General features: G+C 32.5%; 1 protein-coding gene across 1 annotated transcript in view; it reads left to right on the top strand.

Annotated features, from left to right (window-relative positions):
* The window catches only part of Pkc98E (Protein kinase C), a 68,747-nt gene that overhangs the window by 15,621 nt on the left and 29,268 nt on the right, over nucleotides 1–23,858 (top strand). Inside the window, exons 3-7 of the mRNA XM_035371806.2 lie at nucleotides 6,859–7,018; nucleotides 12,104–12,135; nucleotides 12,230–12,312; nucleotides 16,223–16,361; nucleotides 18,102–18,244. Coding sequence (XP_035227697.1) covers nucleotides 6,859–7,018; nucleotides 12,104–12,135; nucleotides 12,230–12,312; nucleotides 16,223–16,361; nucleotides 18,102–18,244 — 557 coding nt within the window. The remainder of the gene's footprint in view (nucleotides 1–6,858; nucleotides 7,019–12,103; nucleotides 12,136–12,229; nucleotides 12,313–16,222; nucleotides 16,362–18,101; nucleotides 18,245–23,858) is intronic.

The following is a 23,858-nucleotide window of genomic DNA, read 5'->3' as shown; positions in this document are numbered from 1 at the left end:
AATAAATAGCATGTCAGATATCATAATTAGTAATCCGTAATGAAAGTTTATGTCACTCAAATGAGATTAATTTAAAAGAAGTACTAAATGTGAAATCTATTGAGAAAATATATTATTAATATAAGAAAAAAAGAGCTTTTAAAATGAATTACTGAGATATAAGTTTTATGCAAATACTTCTTCAAAAAAAATATATATAATTTATTTTAAAAAAATGTGAAATCTTAAGGGGGAAAAAAAGAGGAAATAATATTACATGTAGTAGATTATATAACCTAAACATATATTTCTGATGTCATGAAGAATTTTTTTTCTTTTTAAATCAAAATGCTGCATATTGAAAAATAAATAATAGTGGGGGGAGGAATTCTGGAGGAATCATTATGATCAAGTATTTGAAGAAGAAAAAGACAATAACAGAAGCCATTTATGCTGCATTATAAATCATTATAAAAAGAGCTGGTGCAGAAGGACGGAAACTGGTGCATAAAAAAGTGCTGTTTTACTGTCAGAATGGTAAAATTACATGACTTTATACTTTGAAGGATTCTTTGTATATGTAATTCTCCAGATGTATTCTTAAATGACTTTCTACTGTCAAACATGAAAATCTGTAATGGTGGGAAGACTTTGAAAAATTAAAGATGACATGGTCACCATCCATGCTTATTTTTTATGAAAACTACATTTCCATTGGAATGGAAAACTTACAAACTTGCAGGGCTAAGTCTGTTAGCTATGCTGAGAAATAAAAGCAGTTCCCCCCCCAAGGAAAATAATATTTGACTAAAATTTTTTTAACCATATTTATCAAACAAACCTCTTTAAATCATACTTTTCTGTAGTCATTACATAAGAGAAATATTGAACAAAACTTCCCTTTTCATTTTTTTATAAAGAAAAAGAAATATTATTCACATTTCATTCATCAGCAAGAGAAGGTATAAATTTAGATCCTTTATTCAAGCATGGTGGTGTAAAGTAAGTATTTTAATTGAAGAATACCTGATTCTTGAGCATATACGAACTTGGGTAGTCATAAATATATTGGTATCAATGAGCAGGCTTGCATGTCTACCCATACTTTTTTTTTAATTTTCTTACATTTTTGCATCTAGCATTTGCTGTGTTTTCATTACTAATGTATTATTGGAGCTTCGTTGAAACATATATTTACCACAACAAGTATCCCAAAATGTTAATGTAGATACAGGTGGTTGAAGACTACTAGTACATAATTAGTGGTAGGAAAATAAACATTTTTATTTTTACTATCTTTTAAACATTGTATTGTGTGGTACTTATGGAAAATCTCGTCGACCACAAGAAAAAAAAAAAAAAAAATTTACTAAATCCAAGAAAAATGTCACTTAACTCTAATTCCTCTTTTCCCCATTCAGTAGTCATCAATCAATTCTCTGCGCCAACTGCAAATGAATAGGAGTGCAGTCAAAAATGAAACAGTAGAACCCTCGAACCATGTTCCCTTTCCAGTTGACACTCGCTTCGCAAAAGCGTTAAATGTTGCAATGCATTGCTTCTCAGTTTTTCAATAAAGTGCCATTTTGTGGCCATTAACACATTTTTTTTTTGAAGCTGGTAAGATTCCATAACTCTGGAAATATTCAACAGCATGCTCTTCTGTAGTAGGCAGGCCCCAAATTTTAATCTCTTTTTTTTTTTTTTTTTTTTTTCGAAAATAAAATGCGTGATAGAGGGGGAAAAGGAGTCTACTCAAGAATAATAACTTACACATGTAATCAAGGTTACACCAAACCCAGCGTGTTTGAAGAATACTTTTCTATTTTTGGCGAAAAATCGAGTAGTTTGGCGTCTTTTTTTTTAATAGGCAAAAATGGTCAATGGGATTTTCCGTAAGTACCTATTATGCTGTATTGTGCAAGGACTTCATGTAACTGTCATTTTTTTACAGATGAAGTTAAAATATCCATATCCGTTACTGTCATAGATGCAAGAGATAGTATATTTTAGTGTACAATACATTTTAGATTGTTTAGTAATACAGGAAAGACTATTTTATTATTTTGTTATTTAATATAAATAATGTCTTATTGCATAATTTATCAATTAAATTTGACTTTAAAAATATGTATTACATGAATATCCTGTTTGATGTGCCATCATCCAATTTCATGATTCTTAAGTTGTAAACATATTATCCATGGATTTGGGGCACTAGTGTATATTATGTTTTGCTGTGTTTATTTTCAACTGACAGTAAGTCACAAATTTTTATTCTCAATTTTTATACAAAACATATATAAGAAAGTTATATTTAATTAATGAATTCAGATATTGAATATAAATTATTTAGTAATCTTTTTTGGAGGGTTATTTTTTATTTTCTGTAGTCTAGATGTCTAGATTTATTTGTGATGGATAGTATTTCTTCTGTAATTATGAAAAGCGAGTACTGTACTGTAAGTGAATTTCCCAGATGGAAAGTAATCAGACCAGTGGTCATTTAAATACATATTTTAAAATTTAAACAAAGATTTCTGGATTAAATAATAGTAAATCATCAGTACAGCTACAGAGCGAACAGACAAAACTTGCGCGTGATGCGGATCACACAGTCACTTTGCTTGACTTATACCTACTGCATCTTTTAGACAAAGAAAGAAAAAAAAAAAAAATACACCTCTTCCTTTCTTTTTACATTATCGTCACAAAAAAATCGCTCGAGGGGGAGGTGTCCTTAACGAGTTTCCTTTGTTGATTACCTTCCGGTCATCTAGCAGACCCAGTGGCTCTTTCTCAAGAGAACAGGAAGTCCTCTAATTTAAATCTGACGGTCCATCAAACTGAGGATGTTCGCAAGCCCTTTCCTTCCCAGGGGGGTTGCAGAATTCCAATATCTCTTGCTTCACTGCTAGATACACAAAAAGACAGCACAAAGTAATGAATATAAGCTCAAAATTTTTACACTGTGCTGGGTTAAGTACCAAGTATAAAACAAAATATGAGCTTATATTGGGGCCAGTATAAAAAAAAAAACACATAACCAAATATTAATTAACTTAATTACTCACATACACAATAGAATTATATTATATTATTTATTTATTTATTTATTTTTTAAATCTTGTGATGATTATACATTTATCTAGGCTGAAAAGGAAAGCCTTGCTGATATTTGAATATCAGTTTCTGGTTAATTTCACTGTGGAAACCCAAAACTTGATCCTGAAGTACTGCGCTTAATGACCTCAAAATAATCATACATATTTGATTTGTCTTCAACATAAGACAAACCCGTTTCATTATCAATTTGATTTACTTCATCTATGCAATATGCATAATTATTCCTAATAGGCATCTCCATATAAGGCTTTAGCATAATAAGATGGCAAATATCTGATCTTTCTTTCTTTCTTCCCTGGTAAATTTACAATGCAATTTGTGTCAGACAATCCACTTCCGAATTTTCCAGACTTTGTCAAATGGACCGAGAATTCGACTGGTTGGTATGAGGCCAAACCTGGCATAACTATAGCTTTTTGATCATGCCGAATTTTTTTAGAGATTCCCATTCTGGTGTAAGGCTTCAGTAACAGAAGTGATATCTTCTATTGGAATCATCTCTGGCATATATTAGCACAAAGCAAGCTTAAGGCCGTTGGCCGTTATTTGGATGTTCTTTCATTATTTCGTTCATCTTGTCCTCAGTTAGGTGAGTACACGTGCCTTCGGGAAATAGTTTTAGAAATTATCATCTTTTGTTATGTCTGCGAGAAAGGTGAAATACTCGTGCACGTTTCAAAAATCGTACACAGTTGACTTTCCTTCCATTATTTCCTCAAGGAAATGTAATAAATTTGCGATGTGTACCATCTGTCATTGCAATTTTTCGATTTTGCATAGTGGAAGGGTGGATGTTCTCAAACATGCGTACACAAAAACTCAAAGACAATATGAGTTGTTTTGAAAAAAACGAAAGATTAAATTTTTCTTCGGAAAAAAAAAGACCAAAAAGTAATTAATGCAGAATATCTGTTCTCTGCCTTTTTACTGGAGCACAACCTGCTACTGAATGCATCGGGTCACGCTGCAGGTTTATTTAGAAAAATGTTTCCCGATAGTGAAATCGCTAAGAAATACTCAAGTGCAAGGACCAAAACAGGTGCAATTGTTAAAGAAATGGGTTTGAAAAATAAATCTTCAGTTATTGATTGCATTAAAACAGCTCCGTTCTGCCTCTCTACGGATGGAAGCAATAATACCAATTCAAAACTGTATCCAATTGTTTCTTTTTTTAATCCAGAGTCTTCAGAAATTGAGTGCAGTTTACTTTCTGTCCCCACATTAGAAGGACATTCGACAGGCTTTAATATAGCACAGCTAATTATTAAAACTTTAAAAGAAAATGCAGTCCCTCTGGATAATTGCTTAGCACTTGGTGCCGATAACGCACCAGTAATGGTAGGCTTGAAGACTGGTGTTGCAGGCATCTTAAGAAAGGCAAATTCAGATATGAGGTGCACCTGTCACCTCTTGAATTTAGCAGCTGAAAAAGGGGCAGCTTCTTTACCAATAAATGTGGATGAACACATTGTTGATATTTATTATTATCTTGAAAGGAGTTCTAAAAGAAAGAAAAAATTGAAACAGTTCCAACAGCTGCATAATACTGAAATGAGAAAATTTTTGAAACGTGTGTACACGCTGGCTGTCTTTAAAGAAATGCTTATCTAGAATCCTCGATAAATGGAACCCACTTCTTGCATTTTTAAAGAAGAAGTAAATGCTTCGAGAGTTAAGATAAAAGGTTCTATTAAAAGTTATAAAGTACCTAAAGTAAATGGAGATGTAGTTACTACTTCTATTGTTAAAAATAGGTTTGAGAAAAATAAAGTAATTTCTTCATCATTCAGCAATTCAACTGGCAGTTCTCAAAATAATACTGCAAAATATAAGTGTAAAGCTGATACAAATTTCACTCAAAATAAAAATATTGTTCAACACACGAAATGTTTTCTGATTACTGTAAGTTTATCTTGTGAAGAACGAATATTTATGTTTTTTTCTTCGGACCTTAACGAAGCTTTTTGCTTTTTTTTACAATTCATTTTGCCATCATTCGATGTTCTTAACACAATTCTACAAAGCAGAATTCCATTAGTTCATGTTTTGCAGTCAATGATTTATGATCTGTTTAAAGACATTTTATCAAAGTTTGTAAAACCAGTGTGTGTTTTGTCTTGTAATTCTATATATGATGTGATTTATGGTGAAATAGAAAATCAAAAGAAAGACGAAGATTTGGGAATAGGAGCTGCAACTACAAAAGTAGTGGAAGACCTTTCAGAAGAAGACAAAAATAAGTTTTATCTTCATGTTAGAAGTTACTTCTGTCGAGTATGTGATTACATACTACATTAATTTCCAGTCAACGATGAAGTGATTTTGCATGCTAAAGTTTGTGATGTTTCTGCTCTAGCAAATGCATCTTTTTCTGATATAAGGTACTTTTTGAACAGATTTCCTGTGTTACTTCATTTAGTCTTGAAAGATGATGATATTGATGTTGCTACTGATATACTGCAATCGCAATTTTGCAGTTTACAATTAGAAAACTTGGATGAAGTTATAAAATCGACTAGGATTGACACCCAGTGGAGTTTAATTGGAAAACTGAAAGGTGCTGATGGAATTTTAAAATATAATGAACTGTCTAGAATTATGTTGGCTTGACAGTTCCCCATAGTAATGTGGAGTGTGAAAGGAATTTCAGTGTTGTTGCGAAAACAAGGACTAAATTTAGATCTAATATTAGTGATGACACATTAGAAAAACTTTTATTAGCGAAAGCAGGCCTACGTGGCAATTGCTATGAACAAAATTATGAAGTTTCTTTCTTAACGAAAGCAAAATCTGTCACTGTTCATAACACTTGTATGAAAACTGATTAAAGTGTCTCCTTTTTTTTTTTTTTTACGATGCAAGTAATAAAAATGTTTTTTATGTAAGGTATTTTTGTGTTGCTTGCATTTAAGACTTAGTAACTATTTAAAGTTAATTCATTATTAAAAACTTAAGTTAATTCTAGGTTAAATAACAGTAAATCATCAGTACAGCGGCAGAACGAATAGACAAAACTTCCGCATGAAGTGGATCACACAATTGCTTCGCACAACTTATACCTATGGCATCTTTTGGACAAAAAAAAACCCTCTTTCTTTTTATGTTATCATACCAAGGAAACCGCACAAAGGGGTGTGTCCTTAATGAGTTCCCTTTGTTGATTAGCTTCTGGTCATCTAGCGGTCCCTGTGGTTCTTTCTTGAGAGAACGGGAAGTCCTCTAATTTAAAGCTGACATTCCATTAAATTGAAGATCATTACAGTGCATTTGAATTTTAATTGTGGAATGCTTTGGACTTCATGTTCTTTGACATTAATTTCCATGACTTTTTAATTTGTTTTGATTATCTTATAAATATATGTAAACTTGTAAATATGAAATATCAGAGGTTACTGATTACCCTAAAAGTAATTTGCCATTGAACAAAAACTGCCAGAGTATCATAAAACTTAAAAAATATTTCATGCTAAAAAAGTGTGAATATTTTATCGAAGAAGTTGTTAAAAACTGAAAATTGATACACAGTTATGTTTCATTGATAAAACATTATTTTTGTTTGAAATGAAAGGATTTATGTAGATTTAAATTCTAATATGATATAATGTTACTGGGAAGTTAAGAGTTAATGTCTTTAAATAAAGAAAAATTACAATTCAGAATAGAGAATTATCATTGTTCTGGAGATGTAATTTTTTTATGTATTTAAATTTACATAATTATTTTATAAAAAAGTTGTGATGTTTTATTTGCTAGAAAATGCTACTCAGAAACCTAAGGTTTTTAAAGAAAGGCAAGGACTCAATAGGCGGAGAGGAGCTATGCGACGACGTGTTCATCAAGTCAATGGACATAAATTTATGGCTACAATTCTTAGGCAACCTACTTTTTGTTCTCACTGTAGAGAATTTATATGGTAAGCTCTTTTGAGTTAATTTTTAATAAAGATATTAAAAAACCTGATAGCTTTCAGATTTTATATTATGCCCCAAGCAGCTTTTTTTAATGTTTTGTGTGTTAGCTTGTTATTCTAATTTAATTAACCAGTCCCTCAAACAAATTGGAAATGACATCAAAAATAGCAAATTTTAAAATTAAATATACTGGTCGATTTTTGTCGCACAGGAATCAAACTTCAGTGCTCCTGAATGGTTCGTACGGGAGACAAATTAATTTTATTTTTCATAACAAATGTAAAACTTTCCTGAATATAAGTACAGGAACCGGGAGATTGCATTGAAAGCTAAATTTCATTCATTATTAATCAAAAATTGATTCTCTTTTTAAATTTGACACCAGAAAAACATGAATATTTTTGTCTTTTGAAACACTTCTGTAATTGAAAATATGTGGGTACAACCAACGATTGCAAAAATGAAGGCCGGGTAAGAGGGTGGTTATTAAAGCATGAAATAATCTCTGAAAACTAATAAAATGTATAAAACTTAATTTTTTTTTATTAACACAAAGGGTGGTAGCCGAGAAGGAGTATTAGTCTCATAACAACATTTTGTGGCGATTCGCTATAAATGAAGAATAATTTTTTAAGTTTTGCCACCAAATATTATTGCCCTGTATTATATTTAAAAAAATTAAATAATGAAGAATCTGTATTAATATATGTATGTTTCTCACATTGTTAAAAAAACAGCGGTACCTAAAGACATCTAATTTTGAATAATGTAGTCTTCCGCTCGAATATGGTCACCTGGAACACTGAATCTTGAATTTTGAATTAGTTTTATTATCTATTTCTTACTTTGTAAAACTCTAACAAATTTTTGATTAACAAACTCAATGATTTCAAAGCGAGCAATGGAAACACTGTATGGGAAAAAAAACATTTTTATCTCCAGCGCTCGAGGCTAAATTCTAAACATATGCTGTATTCAAATATTTTTAGCCATATGCTCTCGAAACGCGTATGTGTGTGCAAAGGAAAAATGCCCTTTGAGCGTAATATAAAATCTGAAATGTTTCAGTCTTTTTTTTAATTCAAAGGGCGTTAGTCCAGAAGGGCTATTAATTTCGTTTTGATATTTTGCATTGATTCACTATAAATAATGGTTAATTTTTCAAATTGTTGCCACCAAATATTAGATCCCTGTATTATATTTAAAGAAATTAAAGAAGGAAGAATCTGCATAAATGTGTATGTTTCTCACATTGTGATAAAACAACGGTACCTTGAGCCATCAAATTTCGAATAATGAGCGTTTTCACCCGAATATGTGCATCTGGAAGCCCAAATTTGGAATTTGTTTTGTTACCTATTTCATATTTTGTAAAACTTTAATGAATTTTTGATTAAGTAACTCGACGATTTCAAAGCGAGCAATGACAACACTGTACAAAGAAAAATAAAAATTATCTCCAGCACAAGACTATGTATCGGAAATTCTAAAGGTATGCTCATTTTAAAATTATTTTGCAATATTGCTGTTTAACTGAATTTTTTGTTTTGCATGCCAGTTAAACCTTTTCTTCGAAATCTTTCAATTAATAAACCATTACTTCAAAACCATTTAATCAGACCTTTCCTTCGAAACAACCACCTTACTTCGGATAGTAGGGACCCATGGTGGCTTCCCAATCTTCACACACTGTACCTATGCCCCGTTTTACAAGGAAGATAGGTTCCACACAAAACCATGTAAATCGAAATTTTGGATTTTGCTATGTAAAGCTGTGTAAAATGAAAAACACAGTATATGTCCTTAATTTAGCTATTTATTTATTTACATAAAACAAAAATAAAACATCTTAAAATAATTAAAGTTATACTTCGTTCATAAAATAACAAATATATGCCATTAATAGAAGTGCATATTTAATTTATTTTACATTAGGAAAATACAAGATCATTCAAAAAAAATTATTATAACTTTAATCACTGTCCTCAATTTCATAAACTATTAGTCTTTTCTTCTTAATTGGTATGATGTCACTTTCATCACTTGAACGTTCTTGATAAGATTCTACTTCAAGGGTTGACTAATTACGGAAGATCTCAGATTGACAAAACTTTGTAGTGAAATCCGTAATTAACAATTAGTTTTTTTTTTTTCCCCTAAATTTTTGTAAACCTCGTCATATTGGTTTAAGCACTTACTAAGCTCTTGTTGGAATCGAAGAGCTTGTTCAACATACGTGCCATATTGTAAAAAATTATTACCTAATTTTCTTCCCAATTCAAGTTCTACACTGATGCTGTGAATATAACTGGTTCAGATTGCTCTCCATCAGAATCATATCTTCATCAGCGATAGTTTCTTCAATATCTGCCTGAGCTAAATCCTCAAGGGCCAATTTAGTGATCTGGGAATCTTCATGCTCTAATGGTAATCTATCATTATCATCTTTAGCAGCATCCGGGTATATTTCCAGCATGTGTTGAGCGTTGATTCTTTAATCTGAGTATATAACAGTCCAACATGCTTAACACAATCTAAGATTGTAAATTTCTTCCAAGCATCCATTAAAGTAAGAGATTCATCATTCTCCATTTGTTCTAAACTATATCCAAGGTTATATATAGGTTTGTTTGATATAGAATGCCTTAAAAGTCGGAATTATTCCTTGATCTAGCAGCTGTAATGAGAAAGTTGTATTCTTTGGTAAAAAGACGACTTCTACATATTTGTGTTGTAAATCTTGAGGATGACCAGTTGCATTATCAATTATTAGAAGAGCCTTAAAATGCAATCACTTTTTACTTAAATAATTTTTTACATCTTGGGCAAGTATTGTTATGAAACCATTTATTGAAAGCTATGGCAGTAAACTATGCTTTCTTATTAGCCATCCAATAATAAAATAATAAACCAGAAGATTATTTATTTTTATTCCTTTAAATGAGTAAGGTGTTTTTGATTTGTTAATGACCAATGGTTTCATTATATAATCGCTTGAAGCATTGCAACAAAAAAGAATTGTTATCTGATTTGCAAGCTTTAGTTAAGTAGGTTCTTTCAGGCAATTTTTTTAGAACAACTGGAACTCGTCACCACTGAAGATCTGATCAGAAGTTAGGAGTTGGCAGCAATGATTTCAGCAAATTTTGCTGTATATTGTTGTGCTGCATCTGAATCAGCAGATGTACTTTCTCCTTTCAATCTTAGATTATGTAAAGATTGTCTTTGTTTAAATCTCTCAAACCAACCATGACTTGCGGGAAAAGATACCTTTTTTCGTCTGACAAAGTCTATGGCGATTGATTTTTTAAGTGCTTTATAAATCCTTAAAGCCTTATTTGTAATAGCATTAGTATCAATTGGAATCCATTTTTGATTTTGATCTTCTATCCATATCCATATTTTCCATTGTATCATCTCTTACATATGAAATTGTGCTCTTATTGCTGCAAGTTCCAGCTGCTACACTTTCATTTTTTCTAATTGTCCTTATTGTGGCTTCATTCATGGAATAAAATTTAGCAACATCCGTTACTCTTTTTCTATTACGTTGACGATCTAATTTTTGTTTCTAAAGAAATAACTTTTCTTTTTATTTGATTTTTTTTCAAATCTTTTGGCATTATAAATCCTTAAAAAATTTACGTAAATTGTAAAAATGCCACAAAAAATATAAATGTTGAAAACTTTCCAGTAAACATTCAACTATGTAGATAAAAATGACATAAGCTTTGCTGTTAAAATACTGATACTGCACTAGTTCACATGAACCAAATAGCTTTACTGTTGTAAAATACATATACATACTAAGGGGATTCCCCTTTTAGAAATACAGGGAATCTCCATCCTTGTTGTTGCCACCAGTGTTACCAAAGGAATGAAATTCAAAAATGACTTCAAATATATGTATCTGCGTATATGCAGCCAAATACATGTTTTTACCAAGGTTCTGAAATCCGTTAATTTTTAAACCGTGTAAAACAAGGGAAAGGTATATATTTTTTATTTTAATAAGAAAATGCTGGTCAGTGAAAATCTGCTGTAATGTTTAACCCTCTAAGCACCATGGTCAGCTTTATCTGGTCATGAGATTTTTTTGTCACTTGGTATATAACAGCTTATGATTTATGATATTTTGCTTTCTTACTTTCTTTAATAATATAAATGTCATCTTAATAAATGTAAGTTTATGAAAATAGAGCCTAAAGTAAGTAAATATACAAATTCAGCTAATAAAGACTCTTTAAATATAGGTCTTCATGACAGATCCAAAAACCCTGTAAGGTATTTCTCTCACCTTCTTAGCATGTCTTCGTGGTGTAGTGGTCAGTGCGAATTCGAGACATCTGTGGTTCGAGTCCTGGTGAGAGCATTGCTCATTTTTCATGTCTCCTGTTTCCAAAATACCTAATGTCTCTACAGTGGTGCCTGAACTAAAAGGTGGTGAGTGATGATTCTTCACCACTAGGATTTGGCAATTGGGTTCCCTAAGAACCTCAGTCACCCTTTAAAAGGGGGGTTATGTAAGGTATTTCTCCTGCCTTCGTGGTGTAGTGGTCAGCACGCTCAGCGCATATTCGAGAGGTCCGTGGTTCGAGTTCCAGCAAGGGCATTGCTAATTTTTCAACTCCCCTGCTAAATTTAGTGAACATATTTTAATGTATATGGAAAGTAATTAAATTAGATTTTTGCCAATAATATATATAGTAATGCATTTATAGGTTTCTTATTTGCTTTGTTTTGAAATCTAGAATAATTGAACATGTGTAATGTATAAATCACATCTAAAAGTTCATTGCTCTCTAATCTTGTTACTTATTGGTGCTTTAATAAATTATGAATTGAACTTTTCATAATTTTCCATTTTAAGAGTTTTGGAAATGGATCTATTAAAAAATCTTAAGTGGACTTATGCATGTTTTTTTTTTTTTTTTTTTTTTTTTTTTTTTTTTTTTTTTTAAGTAATGCAGCTTTTTAAAAAAGAGGTAAAAAATAATTTTGATTCTAGAAATTCATCAGACAATTTATACATGCCTTATATGTAAGTTTGCATTAAATTAATTATTGTCATTTTTTTAACTGTTTAGGGGTATTGGTAAACAAGGCTACCAATGTCAAGGTATGTTTTTTCTGCTTTTAAAATTCTTCTCCCTTTTTTGTTTGTTGTAAAATATTCTGTGCTCGTTATTTATCATTTCAAATTATTTTTTTAGTGTGCACGTGTGTGGTCCATAAACGATGTCACGAATTTGTTGTTACTAAATGTCCAGGTTCCAGAGATGCTACGGCAGATGAAGTAAGAAATTGCTGGACTTGTGTTATGAATTTTCAAGCAATTTTGTAAAAGTTATTTCAAAAACTAAAAATAACTATTTTCTTAAAAATTAACACTGGTCATCAAAATTAAAGGTTAATGAGAAAAATACACTCACTAAGTTAATGTTGCAACCAGTTCCCAATGTTGTAATTATTTATGTTAATTAAGTACAATTGAACATAGAATTGCATTTCTGTACATACATTAGTGGTCGAAATATATGTAAATTTGGTGACTGAGAATATAGTGCGCAATGAGTGCATGTTGGAATTCTAGTGTATAGTGTTGTTTAAAGTAAATGTGGTTTCTGAGAGTGATTAGTGTCTCAAAGGCATCATTTAAATGAAGGGCAAAAATGGCAACTAATTGGTAAAATCAAGGGACGTCAAACACAAATGAAGGTTGCCCAAGTTTTGAATATTTCTTTGAATATGACTATTTGAGTGTCATATTAAGAGTTTGGAGCCGCCTTTTAAGCACTGGAGCAGTTGATAGACAGTCTGGTCAAGGGTGACCAAGAGCAACAACTGCATCAGAAGATTATTTTCTATGGTTGTTGGTTCGAAGAAATTGTGAAGGGACTTTAAGAGATTTGCTTCTACACCTTCAAGCTGCCACGGGTACTCGAATTAGCTGTTTACTGCTGCATGAAGGCTTAACGAGGTTGGACTGTATGTGAGAGTACCAGTGGTTTGTGTCTCACTCACTTCAGCTGTCAAGGGAGCCCGTTTAAACTGGTGCTGTTATCATGTTCAATGGAGTGAAGATGACTGCGCCCAAGTATTGTTTACTGACGAGTCCAGATATAGTCTGAACAGTGATTCTAGATGTGTTTTGATCTGGAGAGAGGAAGGAGCACACAACTTGCCTTCCCTTGTCCTTGAAACATCCTTGACTGTGGTTTAATGGTTTGGGGAGGAATCACGACTGAGCTGCATATCTTTTGAGGAGGTTCATAGCCACTCGGAGATACTTGGGTGAGGTCTTGCAACCCCAAGTTAAGACTATTTGGAGTGCTGTTAGCCCAGAGTTTTTGCTAATGGATGATAATGCTCGCCTCATCAAGCATAGGGGTGCTGAAGTTTAGCATCCAAACTCCACCCTCGTTTCTCCAGGAGCTGAAACACGCACTTTTAGAAGACTGGTATCTTGATCAACACTTTTTGTAAAGTGTATGAAATGAAGATGTGAAGTGAGGTATGCATATTTGTCCAATGTTAATACAACTTATTAAAGAAATATTTTTTCCACCATTTTCCAGCTTCCAAAAATCTGGTTTTAATTTCAATATTTTATAAATAATCAACTGTCAAATATATTGTAATTTATGTTCACTAATACTTTTGTGCAGATTTCTATTAATTTTTCATTAGGTATCAATTATGTTTTATTTGTCATTATCCTCTAATTTTGATGACCATTGTACAGTAGAGAGTCCAGAAATCCGCAAAGCTTGGGACCAGAGGTTGTGCGGATTTCAGGACAGAAAAGATAAATCATAATATTCAGACTAAAAGTGCAAAATAAATATGGCGTATTAGATACATTTAATTAAATTATTATATACATTATTGCAATAACTTATTATATGCATTAAATTATTATTACATACATAAATTGATTATATTATTCATTGTATAATATATACACAGCATCGAGGTTTGCCGATTTCGCCTGATGCAAAGATTTCTGATTCCGGTGTTAGAATCACTGTTACTGTAAAATTTCAACAGCTTTTCTTTATTTTTCCATATATCTTACACAATTGTATCGCAATTCCATACAAAAGGGCTGAAATTTAAAATATTCGTAATTTATCCACAAAATATACGGATTTAAAAAAAAGGCAGCACTAAATAATCTCGTGAAATCAAATAACAAAGCTCAGAAAATACAACAATGTGAATCGTGAACTTGAAAGAAGAGTTGAGTGAATCGTCTGCTTTTTTGCCTGGATGCAGAATAGAGGGGAAAAACTTTTATCATGATGTCAATAATTTGGTATTTCCGTTATGACTCATTCTGTAATTATGACGTCTTTATTCAGTATTTTTTCTTCGATATTTCGTACTCAATGTTTTGGTTTCCCGAACCTATAAACTGAATGTTTATATTTTGAGACGCAACGCAGATTTCAGGTCGGCAGATTTTCGGTATTTGACTGTACTTACTAATATTTTAATGCACTCAACCAAGTTAACTTGGGTACACCAAACTAAATTATTTCTGCGTGTCTGAGCAAATACATTCAAGAAAAATTTTTGTTTTTTAGTTATGAACATAACAGAATATATCTGTTACAGTTTTGAGTTAAAATAAAGAATTTTAAAAAATTTCGAAAAATAAAAGACTACTTTCTGTATATTTACTGATACTTTAAAGGATTAAGAAATTTTTGGAATTTTCTTTGGAAATACTAATCTGTGAAAATAATACCAAAATAATGAATATAGGGTGGATAGAAAGTTCCTTTGCACTGACTTTTGAGATTTTGTGCAGCTTACCTTCTGTGGTTCCAAAACGTGTGGCTTCCTCTGTGTTCATAGGATAACATCATGTGGCTCCATATCTTGATTGCTTATCCATAACACCATAATCATTAGTGACTTTCGGAAATGCTGCACAAACTTCTTATTGTTGGAATATTGGTTTTCCACATCATTTTCAGAAATTTCTTCAAGTGAATTATCAGATATGCTGATGTTGGGGCTTCTTGTAGGCCAAGGAAGTAAAGCTGAGAATTGTATAGATCTGCATCTAATCCAGCAGTTTGGGAGATTTCGGCAACTGAGTAGCAGCCTAGAGTCAGTAGTACCAGGCATAGCTTGGGAAGGTTCAGAAAACAGGCAGGTTCATTGTCCAGTGAACAAATATATTCACTTTACTTTTTAAAAGCAGGCAAAGTAATTTTTTGTATTATTACAGTGTATGTGTTGTTTGAATATGAGAAAACCGTGAGGTCTATCTGCCTAAAAGGAGGAATGCCTTTGGGGAGGACTTTCTGAGGACAACTGGCTCATAATCATGTTACTCTTGGGAAAAGCCTCAAAAATCAGCCATGCAGCCAACCCGTTCACATAGGATCGAACACAGAGCAAGTCGTACTATTAATATTCATTGGTCATACCAAACGGCCACAATGGGGCCTATTACGGTGTAAAGTGACTTACCACTGACCTTATTATTGCCTTAATTTTACATAAATGTTTATGTTTGTTAGTGAAAATTATTGATTTTATTAACATTTGATATTAAAAATTTTGATCATTTTAGTATTTTATCCTTGAAAGTGTAAAAGGAAAAGTAAAGCTATTAAAAATTATTGCTACTATTACTCTATGTAAATTTATATAATTTTAAACCAAATTTCAGCTGCTTTTTTTTTTTTTTTTTAATTGATATTCTTATTATGCCTTAACTATAGGCCGAAGAATGGGTTTTGTATCATTATGATATTGTGAGAATGAAATTTAGAAAAATTACACACTGGTTAGTTCAAAATTTGCCTTGTAAGTAGTTTTTCTGAATTACAAAGTTTTGTGATGTTTAGAACTCATTTAGAAAAACACCACAGCATATATGTATATGGGATTTTAATCACATATTTTATTCAGAGACATTATTACTGTTAAAATTTTTCAATAAATAGTACGTACTTTAACAGTAATTTTTATGAAAATTACAAATGATCCCAAAATGGTTGAAAAATTGATGATTGATCCAAATCATTAGAAGTTATCTTCATCACAGCAATTTGACAGCTTTCATTCTCCATTAGTTTTATGAAGAATTACATTCAAATTAGATTGCATTTTTCTTAGGCATTGAAGATTATATTTATTCAGCATACTTCTTATTTATTTATGATATTGTATTCTCCTCTATGCAGGTGGCTGGTGGTAGCGGCAGTAGATTCAACATAAACATCCCTCATCGTTTTACTGTTCATAACTACAAACGACCTACATTTTGTGATCATTGTGGATCCATGCTCTATGGGTTATTCCGCCAAGGTTTGCAGTGTGAAGGTATTTAATGTTTTATTTTCATTTATGCAGTAGAATTCCAATATCCACAAATACCTGTAAGTCACATGCAATCTTTGGGTGTAAACAAGTAATATTTAAATTTTTTAGGAAATTCAACATAGTAACTTTAACAATGATTTTTTTCTAATATTAATATAAAATAAACTTTTTCAAAAAATTGCGCCATATTTATAGTATTGATTAAAGAAATTAATTTTATTCCTTATTAAAGTTATATAACATTTTCTGCACAATTTCCTTTTTGGAGTAATTGCACATTTTGAATTTGCAAATTTTTTGTCGTAAATAAATCTTATTTGATAATATGTTTTAATATAAATTTTGAGTTTATGTGGTTAACATGTGTAAAGAATTTTTATATTTACAGCTTTTCCAGATGCAGATTTTCAAATGAAATGTACTTCATGATTGGTTTGTTTACATTATGTGCAATGAACGCTTCCTTAAATTGCCAGTCAGAGAGATAGATTCTTAAAAGTACCCATTACAAAGATTAGTATGGCTTTGAAAATCAAAAGCGTTATGACATCAGCGTAAAATAGCAGAAATTTTAATAAGATCAGTTCTGACATTTGCAAGATATTTGTGATATTAGTAATCCAACAACTATGTGCTGAATATAACGGCATATATGTATATGAGAATATATGCGCTGAATATAACGGATTTAGCTTAGGGATTCAGTTTGGAAAATCTAAGCTATTGAGGTTTTTGTAAACAGTATATTTCCCTATTTACCTAGTTTCTAGAAAAATTATTTTGAAAGTAATTCTGCTGGTAGATATACAATTTTTCTTTTATATAAAGGATTTTTGATGCATTTCTTATAACAGAATTCTTCAAAAAAATTCCTAGTCATTTGTCCCTTTTCCTCTCAGCAATGTAGGTTTTTTTTTTTTTTTTTTAATTATTTTTTAAATTTTTATTATTATTATTATTATTATTATTATTGAAGCATATAAATATATTTAAGAATATAATGATTTTGCAATTATTTTAATAATTCCTAAAATAGGATTTTTATAGTTATTCATGTGCACATAGTCCAAATTTAATGTAAAAATTACAGAGAGAGAGAAATGTAAACAAAAGTTAGAAAGACATAATCCATGCAACCTTTGGTCTCAAGATATTCAAATTATCAGAATTTTGTTGTAAATGCTTGTGATATTTTAATTTTCATGCACAAAATACGCTAGCTTTAGCTTCAGTCTTTTGGGATTTTGCAAAGTGTGATTGCTGTATTTATATCAAAACCTGAGTGCTAAGCAAAGAACCTTTTCTTAGTCTTAAGAAATGAATCAAGTGGAAGAAATTTTTATTGTATTTCATGAGAAAGATAATTAAATCTTAAAAATGGACTTCTCTTTTGGGTGGCAGTTTAAATCTTTAAATTAGAACTAAACTAAATTTAAGAAATATATAATATAAGCCTTTATATTATCAAGATTTAATGCTAAAGGAATCTGGTTTTGAAATGTTCTATGTTTTTAAGAATATTTTCATATTAGGTGTTTTTTTTCCCCCATTCTTTGTTGAAGGCAAATAGTTTTAATCTGTTTTCTCATAATTAATTGAAACAAAAAATCCCTCCCTTTTTTGTGGAAAGTACTGCTAATATAGTAAATGTACATCTAATGTCCTTCCATGTGGAAGCATAATTAGAAATAAAATTATTTTTCTTGAAATTTACTTCTGTGTATTCCTTTTTCTTTAAAGCTTGTAGTATGAATGTTCACAAACGTTGTCAGAAGAATGTTGCCAATAATTGTGGGATAAACCCAAAACAAATGGCTGAAATATTGAGTGCTCTTGGTTTCTCAAGTGATAAACTAGGTAAACCTCCGTGTAGGAAAAAAAAGGTAATACATTTTTATAGTAATATTTTTTAGTCTTATATATTTTGACATGAAATTTTTGTGTAATAAAACACTCTTTTTAAATGTATATATAATACTTTTAAATGACTGTTGAAATATCTATTATTTATTGGGAAAGAGAAATTTCATTGATATTGCAAGTAAAGGCAAATTTATTTTGTCTCTAATCACTATCCAGCTGAAGTATGTAAAGCCTTTTGTACTAGATGAGAGATATGAATAATTTCTGATGTTGTTGTTATGACCTTTTGTATGTGTTGTAATGTTTGTCATTTTTTTCATCAATGTGTAATTCTGAATGCTTTAACTATGTGTGTGTGTATACACACATATACACTCACTTCCAAAAGTTAAGCACGGAGAGGAAAATGCTAATTTTCGGAAGCCAATCAGAATTGAAGAGGCTGCATTTCGCTGCAGAGGTAGATGGAAGTATGCAAATATGTTAGGTAACAGCCAATCGCGCTTTCATGTCAAGAAATATGCAAAAAAGGCAGTCTTATAAGAAGTCAATTTTATGAAGGATTGTAAATCCTGATAGAAGGTGTTTAAAACCTTCATACAATTTGTTTTCAAGACATACGTGTTTCTATGACTTCCAGAAGACAAATAGAAGATTCTGAGCGCTGGCGTGCTGTGGGGCACATTGAAGCAGGACAGTCAATCACAGATGGTGCTCTTTTCTTCGGCATTCATCATTCTGTAATTTCACGTTATGGAAACAATTCCAAACCACACAGACAGTTGTCTGAAGGCCGGTCACCCAAGGGTTACAACCCCTGCGGAAGGAAGATTGATGTATTGCTATCGTAGCCAAGCAGAATCGCAGAGCGACCTCCACACGTGTGACATCTATGGTTACACCGTCCATTGGTAAAGCGATATCTGCAGCTACTATACACCGAAGATTACATATGAGTGGGTTGTACACTCGGATACCTCGAGTTTGTGTTCCTCTATCCGTCCAATCAAGAGGGGCATGATTACAGTGGGACGGGGAACATGTCAATTGGAATGTGTCTGACTGGGGCAATTTCATGTTTACTGATGAGTCAAGATTTGCTCTGGAGCCAGATGACAAACGTATAAGGATATGGCGTGATCAACAAGCATGCAATCAGTCCCAAAACATTACGCATTCCGAGGTGGAAGCATTATGGCGTGGGCAGGGATTTCATTAGGATACCGCACCGACATGCACATCTTTAAACAGCTTTTAACTGCATCTTTGACAGCTGTCCGGTGTCGAGATGAAGTCCTAGAACCCATTGTAAGATTGTACGCTGCAGCATTTGGCCCTACTTTTGTTTTAATGGACGATGACGCATGTCCCCATAGAGCTGACATCGTCAATGACTACCTGGAGAGTGAAGGGATAGCACGTATGGCGTAGCCAGTATATTCGTCCGAACTTAATCCCATTGAAAATGTTTGGGATGCTCTCGGCCATGCTGTATCTTCACGTTTCCCACCTCCAGCCATTCTTATTGAGCTAGAAACTGCTCTACAAGAACAATGGCGATTGCTTAATTCTGCGGTGGTTGACCACTTAATTGAAAGCATGGTCACAAGGTGTAAACTTTGTATATAGAGGAGGGGGGAATCACATAACCTATTAATGTCCTTTTTTTCATTTTATGCTGTTTATTTTCACTTTATACATACTACTTCTGTTTAAGACTCCAGTATGTCGTTATCTGATAACGTACAAAAAGTTAATATTGTTTTCATTTCTGTATGTAATTATTGATTTTGTTTTATGCATAAATATATATATGCTACTTTCCTGCCGAATTTTGTGTCAATCAAAGCAGTATTTGTTGATTTTTTTGTATTTTACATCTGCATGCTTAACTTTTGGAAGTGAGTGTATATTCGGTCTACCGAAAAGTTCTCTCCGTTTTTGGAATAAAACAAAATACAAATTTTTCTTACTGCCAATAAACTTTATTAAATAATATAATTGCCATTATTATTAATGACTTCTTACCAGCATAAGGGAAATTTGTATATCCCATTTTTGAAAAATGTTGTATCTTTTGATGCAAAAAATTGAACCAGTGCATGTTTGATATCTTCTTCATTTTTGAATTATTTAGGCTTCAAAAAATTTTGTGAGGACAAAAAGAAGTGATAGTCGGAGGGTGCTACATCTGGGGAATATGGTGGATGTGACAGACTTTTCCAGCTTAGTTCTGCAATTTTTTGACAAATCCCTAAAGCGGCATATGGCCTGGCATTATCATGATGCAGTATGATGTCCTTCCTATTGAACATAACTGGCCTCTTTTCTTGGACTGCTATCTTTAAATTATCAAGTTGCTGACAATGTTTCTCCGAATTGAGCTTTTCGTTTGGATTTAAAAGCTCATAATGTATTAGTCCTCGAATTTCACACACGGAATACACAACTTTCTCTTATTCAGAGTCAAATTTGGTTTAGAGTTGGAAGGGCTAGGTTTTCTGTGTTTCAACAATATGTCCTTTTCCTTAACGATGTCATCCGAATTCTTCTGACTTAATTCATGTGGCATTCAACGTGAATATTTCCACATCAATCTCATCTTCCAAGTATGGTTTGCTGAGCTGAATTAAGCCTTTCTGAGATCTCCGATGTTGTTAGAAAAGGATCTTGCTCCAACATGATCATAACAACATCATCGTCGATCAAAGATGGTCACCTAGAATGTGGCTTATCAGAAAGGTCGAAATCACCTGTTTCAAATTTTTCAAACCATCTTCGGCACGTCCTATCAGAAATTGTACAACACCAAATGTTTTCAATAAATTTTTGCATGCTTCTGTAGCATTTCTTCCTTGTTAAAATTCATATAAACTACAGTGGCATAAATGAGCTTTATCAGTAACCATGGGTACGCTATCGCTTCACACTTAAGACTAACAGGAATCAACTTTGTTTTAGTTAATTTGCTGCGTCAGTATGTATACATTAAACAATAAAATAGAGCTGAACAGCCGCCAAATAAACATGTGCTTGCATGTCAAAAATTGTTGTCTTAGAAACGGACAGAACTTTCTAGTAAATCGAATATTGTGTGTGTATATACAGTGGATGGACAAAAATATGGAAACACCTTGTGAAATGCACGTTTGAAAAGAAAGATTGATTTTAATGAAATATGTAGGTGGCGCTGGCGTTTTTGACTACTGACGCCACCTATACAACTTCGTAAATGTGCTAAACAGTTCAATTGTTGTCGGAGTACTGTTATGTGAGGTTGTCATTGCATTATGTCAGAGTTAACAGACATCGAACGTGGGCAAATTGTTGGAGCACGTATGGTAGGTGCTTCCGTAAGCAAGGTAGCCGAGGTGTTTAGTGTTTCAAGAGGTACTGTATCGAAGATTTATTCTGCATATTTGAAAAGCGGAAAAATATCATCTGCTAAATCACAGCGCGGACGAAAGTGTGTCCTGAGTGATCGTGACAGACGATCATTAAGGGCAATTGTGACGAAAAATAAGAAGACCACAGCTGCAAAAGTTATTGCTGAAATGAATGTTGTGTTACCGAACCCTGTGAGTACCAAAACAATTAGAAGGGAGCTTCATAAACAGGGAATTGCTGGCCGTGCTGCAATTGAGAAGCTACTCGTCAGTGATGCTAATGCCCGTAATAGGAAAAGGTGGTGTTTAAGTCATAAAGCCTGGACTATAGAGCATTGGAAGCGAGTAATATGGTCTGACGAGTCTTCTTTCACATTGTTTCCCATTTTTGGCCGAGTTTACGTCTGGAGAATGCCATCTCAAGCCTATAATACAAACTGCTTGTTGCCAAGAGTGAAACATGGCGGGGGTTCTGTTATGGTTTGGGCAGCCATATCGTGGTTCTCTGCTAGCCCCATGATAACTGTGTCAGGGCACATGACTGCCAAGACTCATGTGAACATTTTGGCCGATCAAGTTCATCCCATGGTACAAACTTTGTTCCCCGATGGTGATGGTGTCTTCCAAGACGAAAAAGCCCCTGTTCACACAGCTCACATTGTCCAGGACTGGTTTTCTGAGCACGAGGATGAGTTGTCCCATCTCCCCTGGCCACCACAGTCACCAGACCTGAATATTATCCAACCTTTGTGGTCTACATTGGAACGGAAAATACGTTCTCGTTATCCACCGCCAACATCGTTATCTGAACTTGCCACCGTTTTGCAGGAAGAATGGTATAATATTCCCTTGGCAAACATACAGGAACGGTATTTACTCATTCCGAGAAGACTGCAAGCTGTTTTGGATGCCAACGGGTTTCGTACACCATATTAAGCAAAGAAACATGTTTTTTTAAAGGTGTTTTCATATTTTCATCCAACCCCTGTATATATACACATACACATATATACACATACATTTTGCTTGTTTTGAAGCATAGTATACATATGTTGTTCATAGTTCATATTTAACAAATAAATAAAAATAAATAAATTTATTAATTAATAAAGCAATGAAAAACGAGGATATTTAATTGTCTAAATGCTACTACTTGTGTTATAAGAGATTGAGTTTAACAAATAAAAAAATAAAGCAGAAGTTCATAATTTGCAGGATCAAATTTGTAGAAGGAAACATACATTGCTATGCTCAACAGAAGGGGGAAAAAAAAGTTGTGAAAATATGCCTTTCTTGATAGGTTGAATTTCACTTCTCATAATTTGCTTTTGCCAGAAATGTCTGGACAATTATGGTAGTCTCTGAGCATATTGGGCATAAATGAATGGTAGCCAACTAGTGGCCCTTGGCCACATGTAGCAAGATTAACAGCAGTCATTGTATAAGGTAGTGTAGACCTTACGAAAAAATTAACAGCGATTTAATTTGGCATTGCATTTCATAATTCTTGTACTGGCACAGAAATGATTTTGACTATGATGTATGTTCATTTATGGAAGATGCATGTGTCAAAATGTTTGGTAAGTAAACTTCCATCCTTGCCCTTGGGTAATGTGTGGCACATTTTTCTATTGAAAAAGTAACAGTTTTATAAGCAGATAAAAGATTTTGTATTATTTTCTTTTCCTCATTTTAATGCAGAAGTGAAATCCTTTTTCTAACTGTTACAGATACAAAATTATTGTATTTTAACAATGAAATCACTTTTCAGAAGATTTATTAATATCACTTCTGAAAAATATATTTAATCAGGATATTAGCTTGCATTGTTGTTAAATATTCTATTTTGGGTTTGGAATGTTTAAAGATATCACATGTTTACAATGAATTAGTTATATCCAGTATTGTCATATTGCTTTCCCCCCACGTCCTCCATATTGTGGATGTATATGAGCATAATTATTACAGAGTACATACAGAGTAAATATTGCTGTATGACAGACTATGTGCGGGGTAAATATTGTTTCAATATTTATTTCATAATTTGTTAAACTTCTTTGTAGGTCAGTTCATATCTTAAATTGGCTGTCATATATGCAAAATTCAGTTATCACTGTTGTAGCTCAATTCCTGGAATGCTGAGAAATTGGAAAATATTTATCTTCATGAATTGTTTTATCAGTCTTAGGTTGATAGTAGTTTCATTCCTTGTCATGAATGTTTCTCTCAATTTTTCCTCAAACTTCAG

The sequence above is a fragment of the Stegodyphus dumicola genome, chromosome 6 (genome assembly GCF_044657685.1).
Source record: "Stegodyphus dumicola isolate Sdum_Otavi_A_Nest chromosome 6, ASM4465768v1".
NCBI lineage: Eukaryota > Metazoa > Arthropoda > Arachnida > Araneae > Eresidae > Stegodyphus > Stegodyphus dumicola.
The sequence above is the reverse complement of the archived record's forward strand: the minus strand, read 5'-3'. Positions and strand labels throughout refer to the sequence as shown.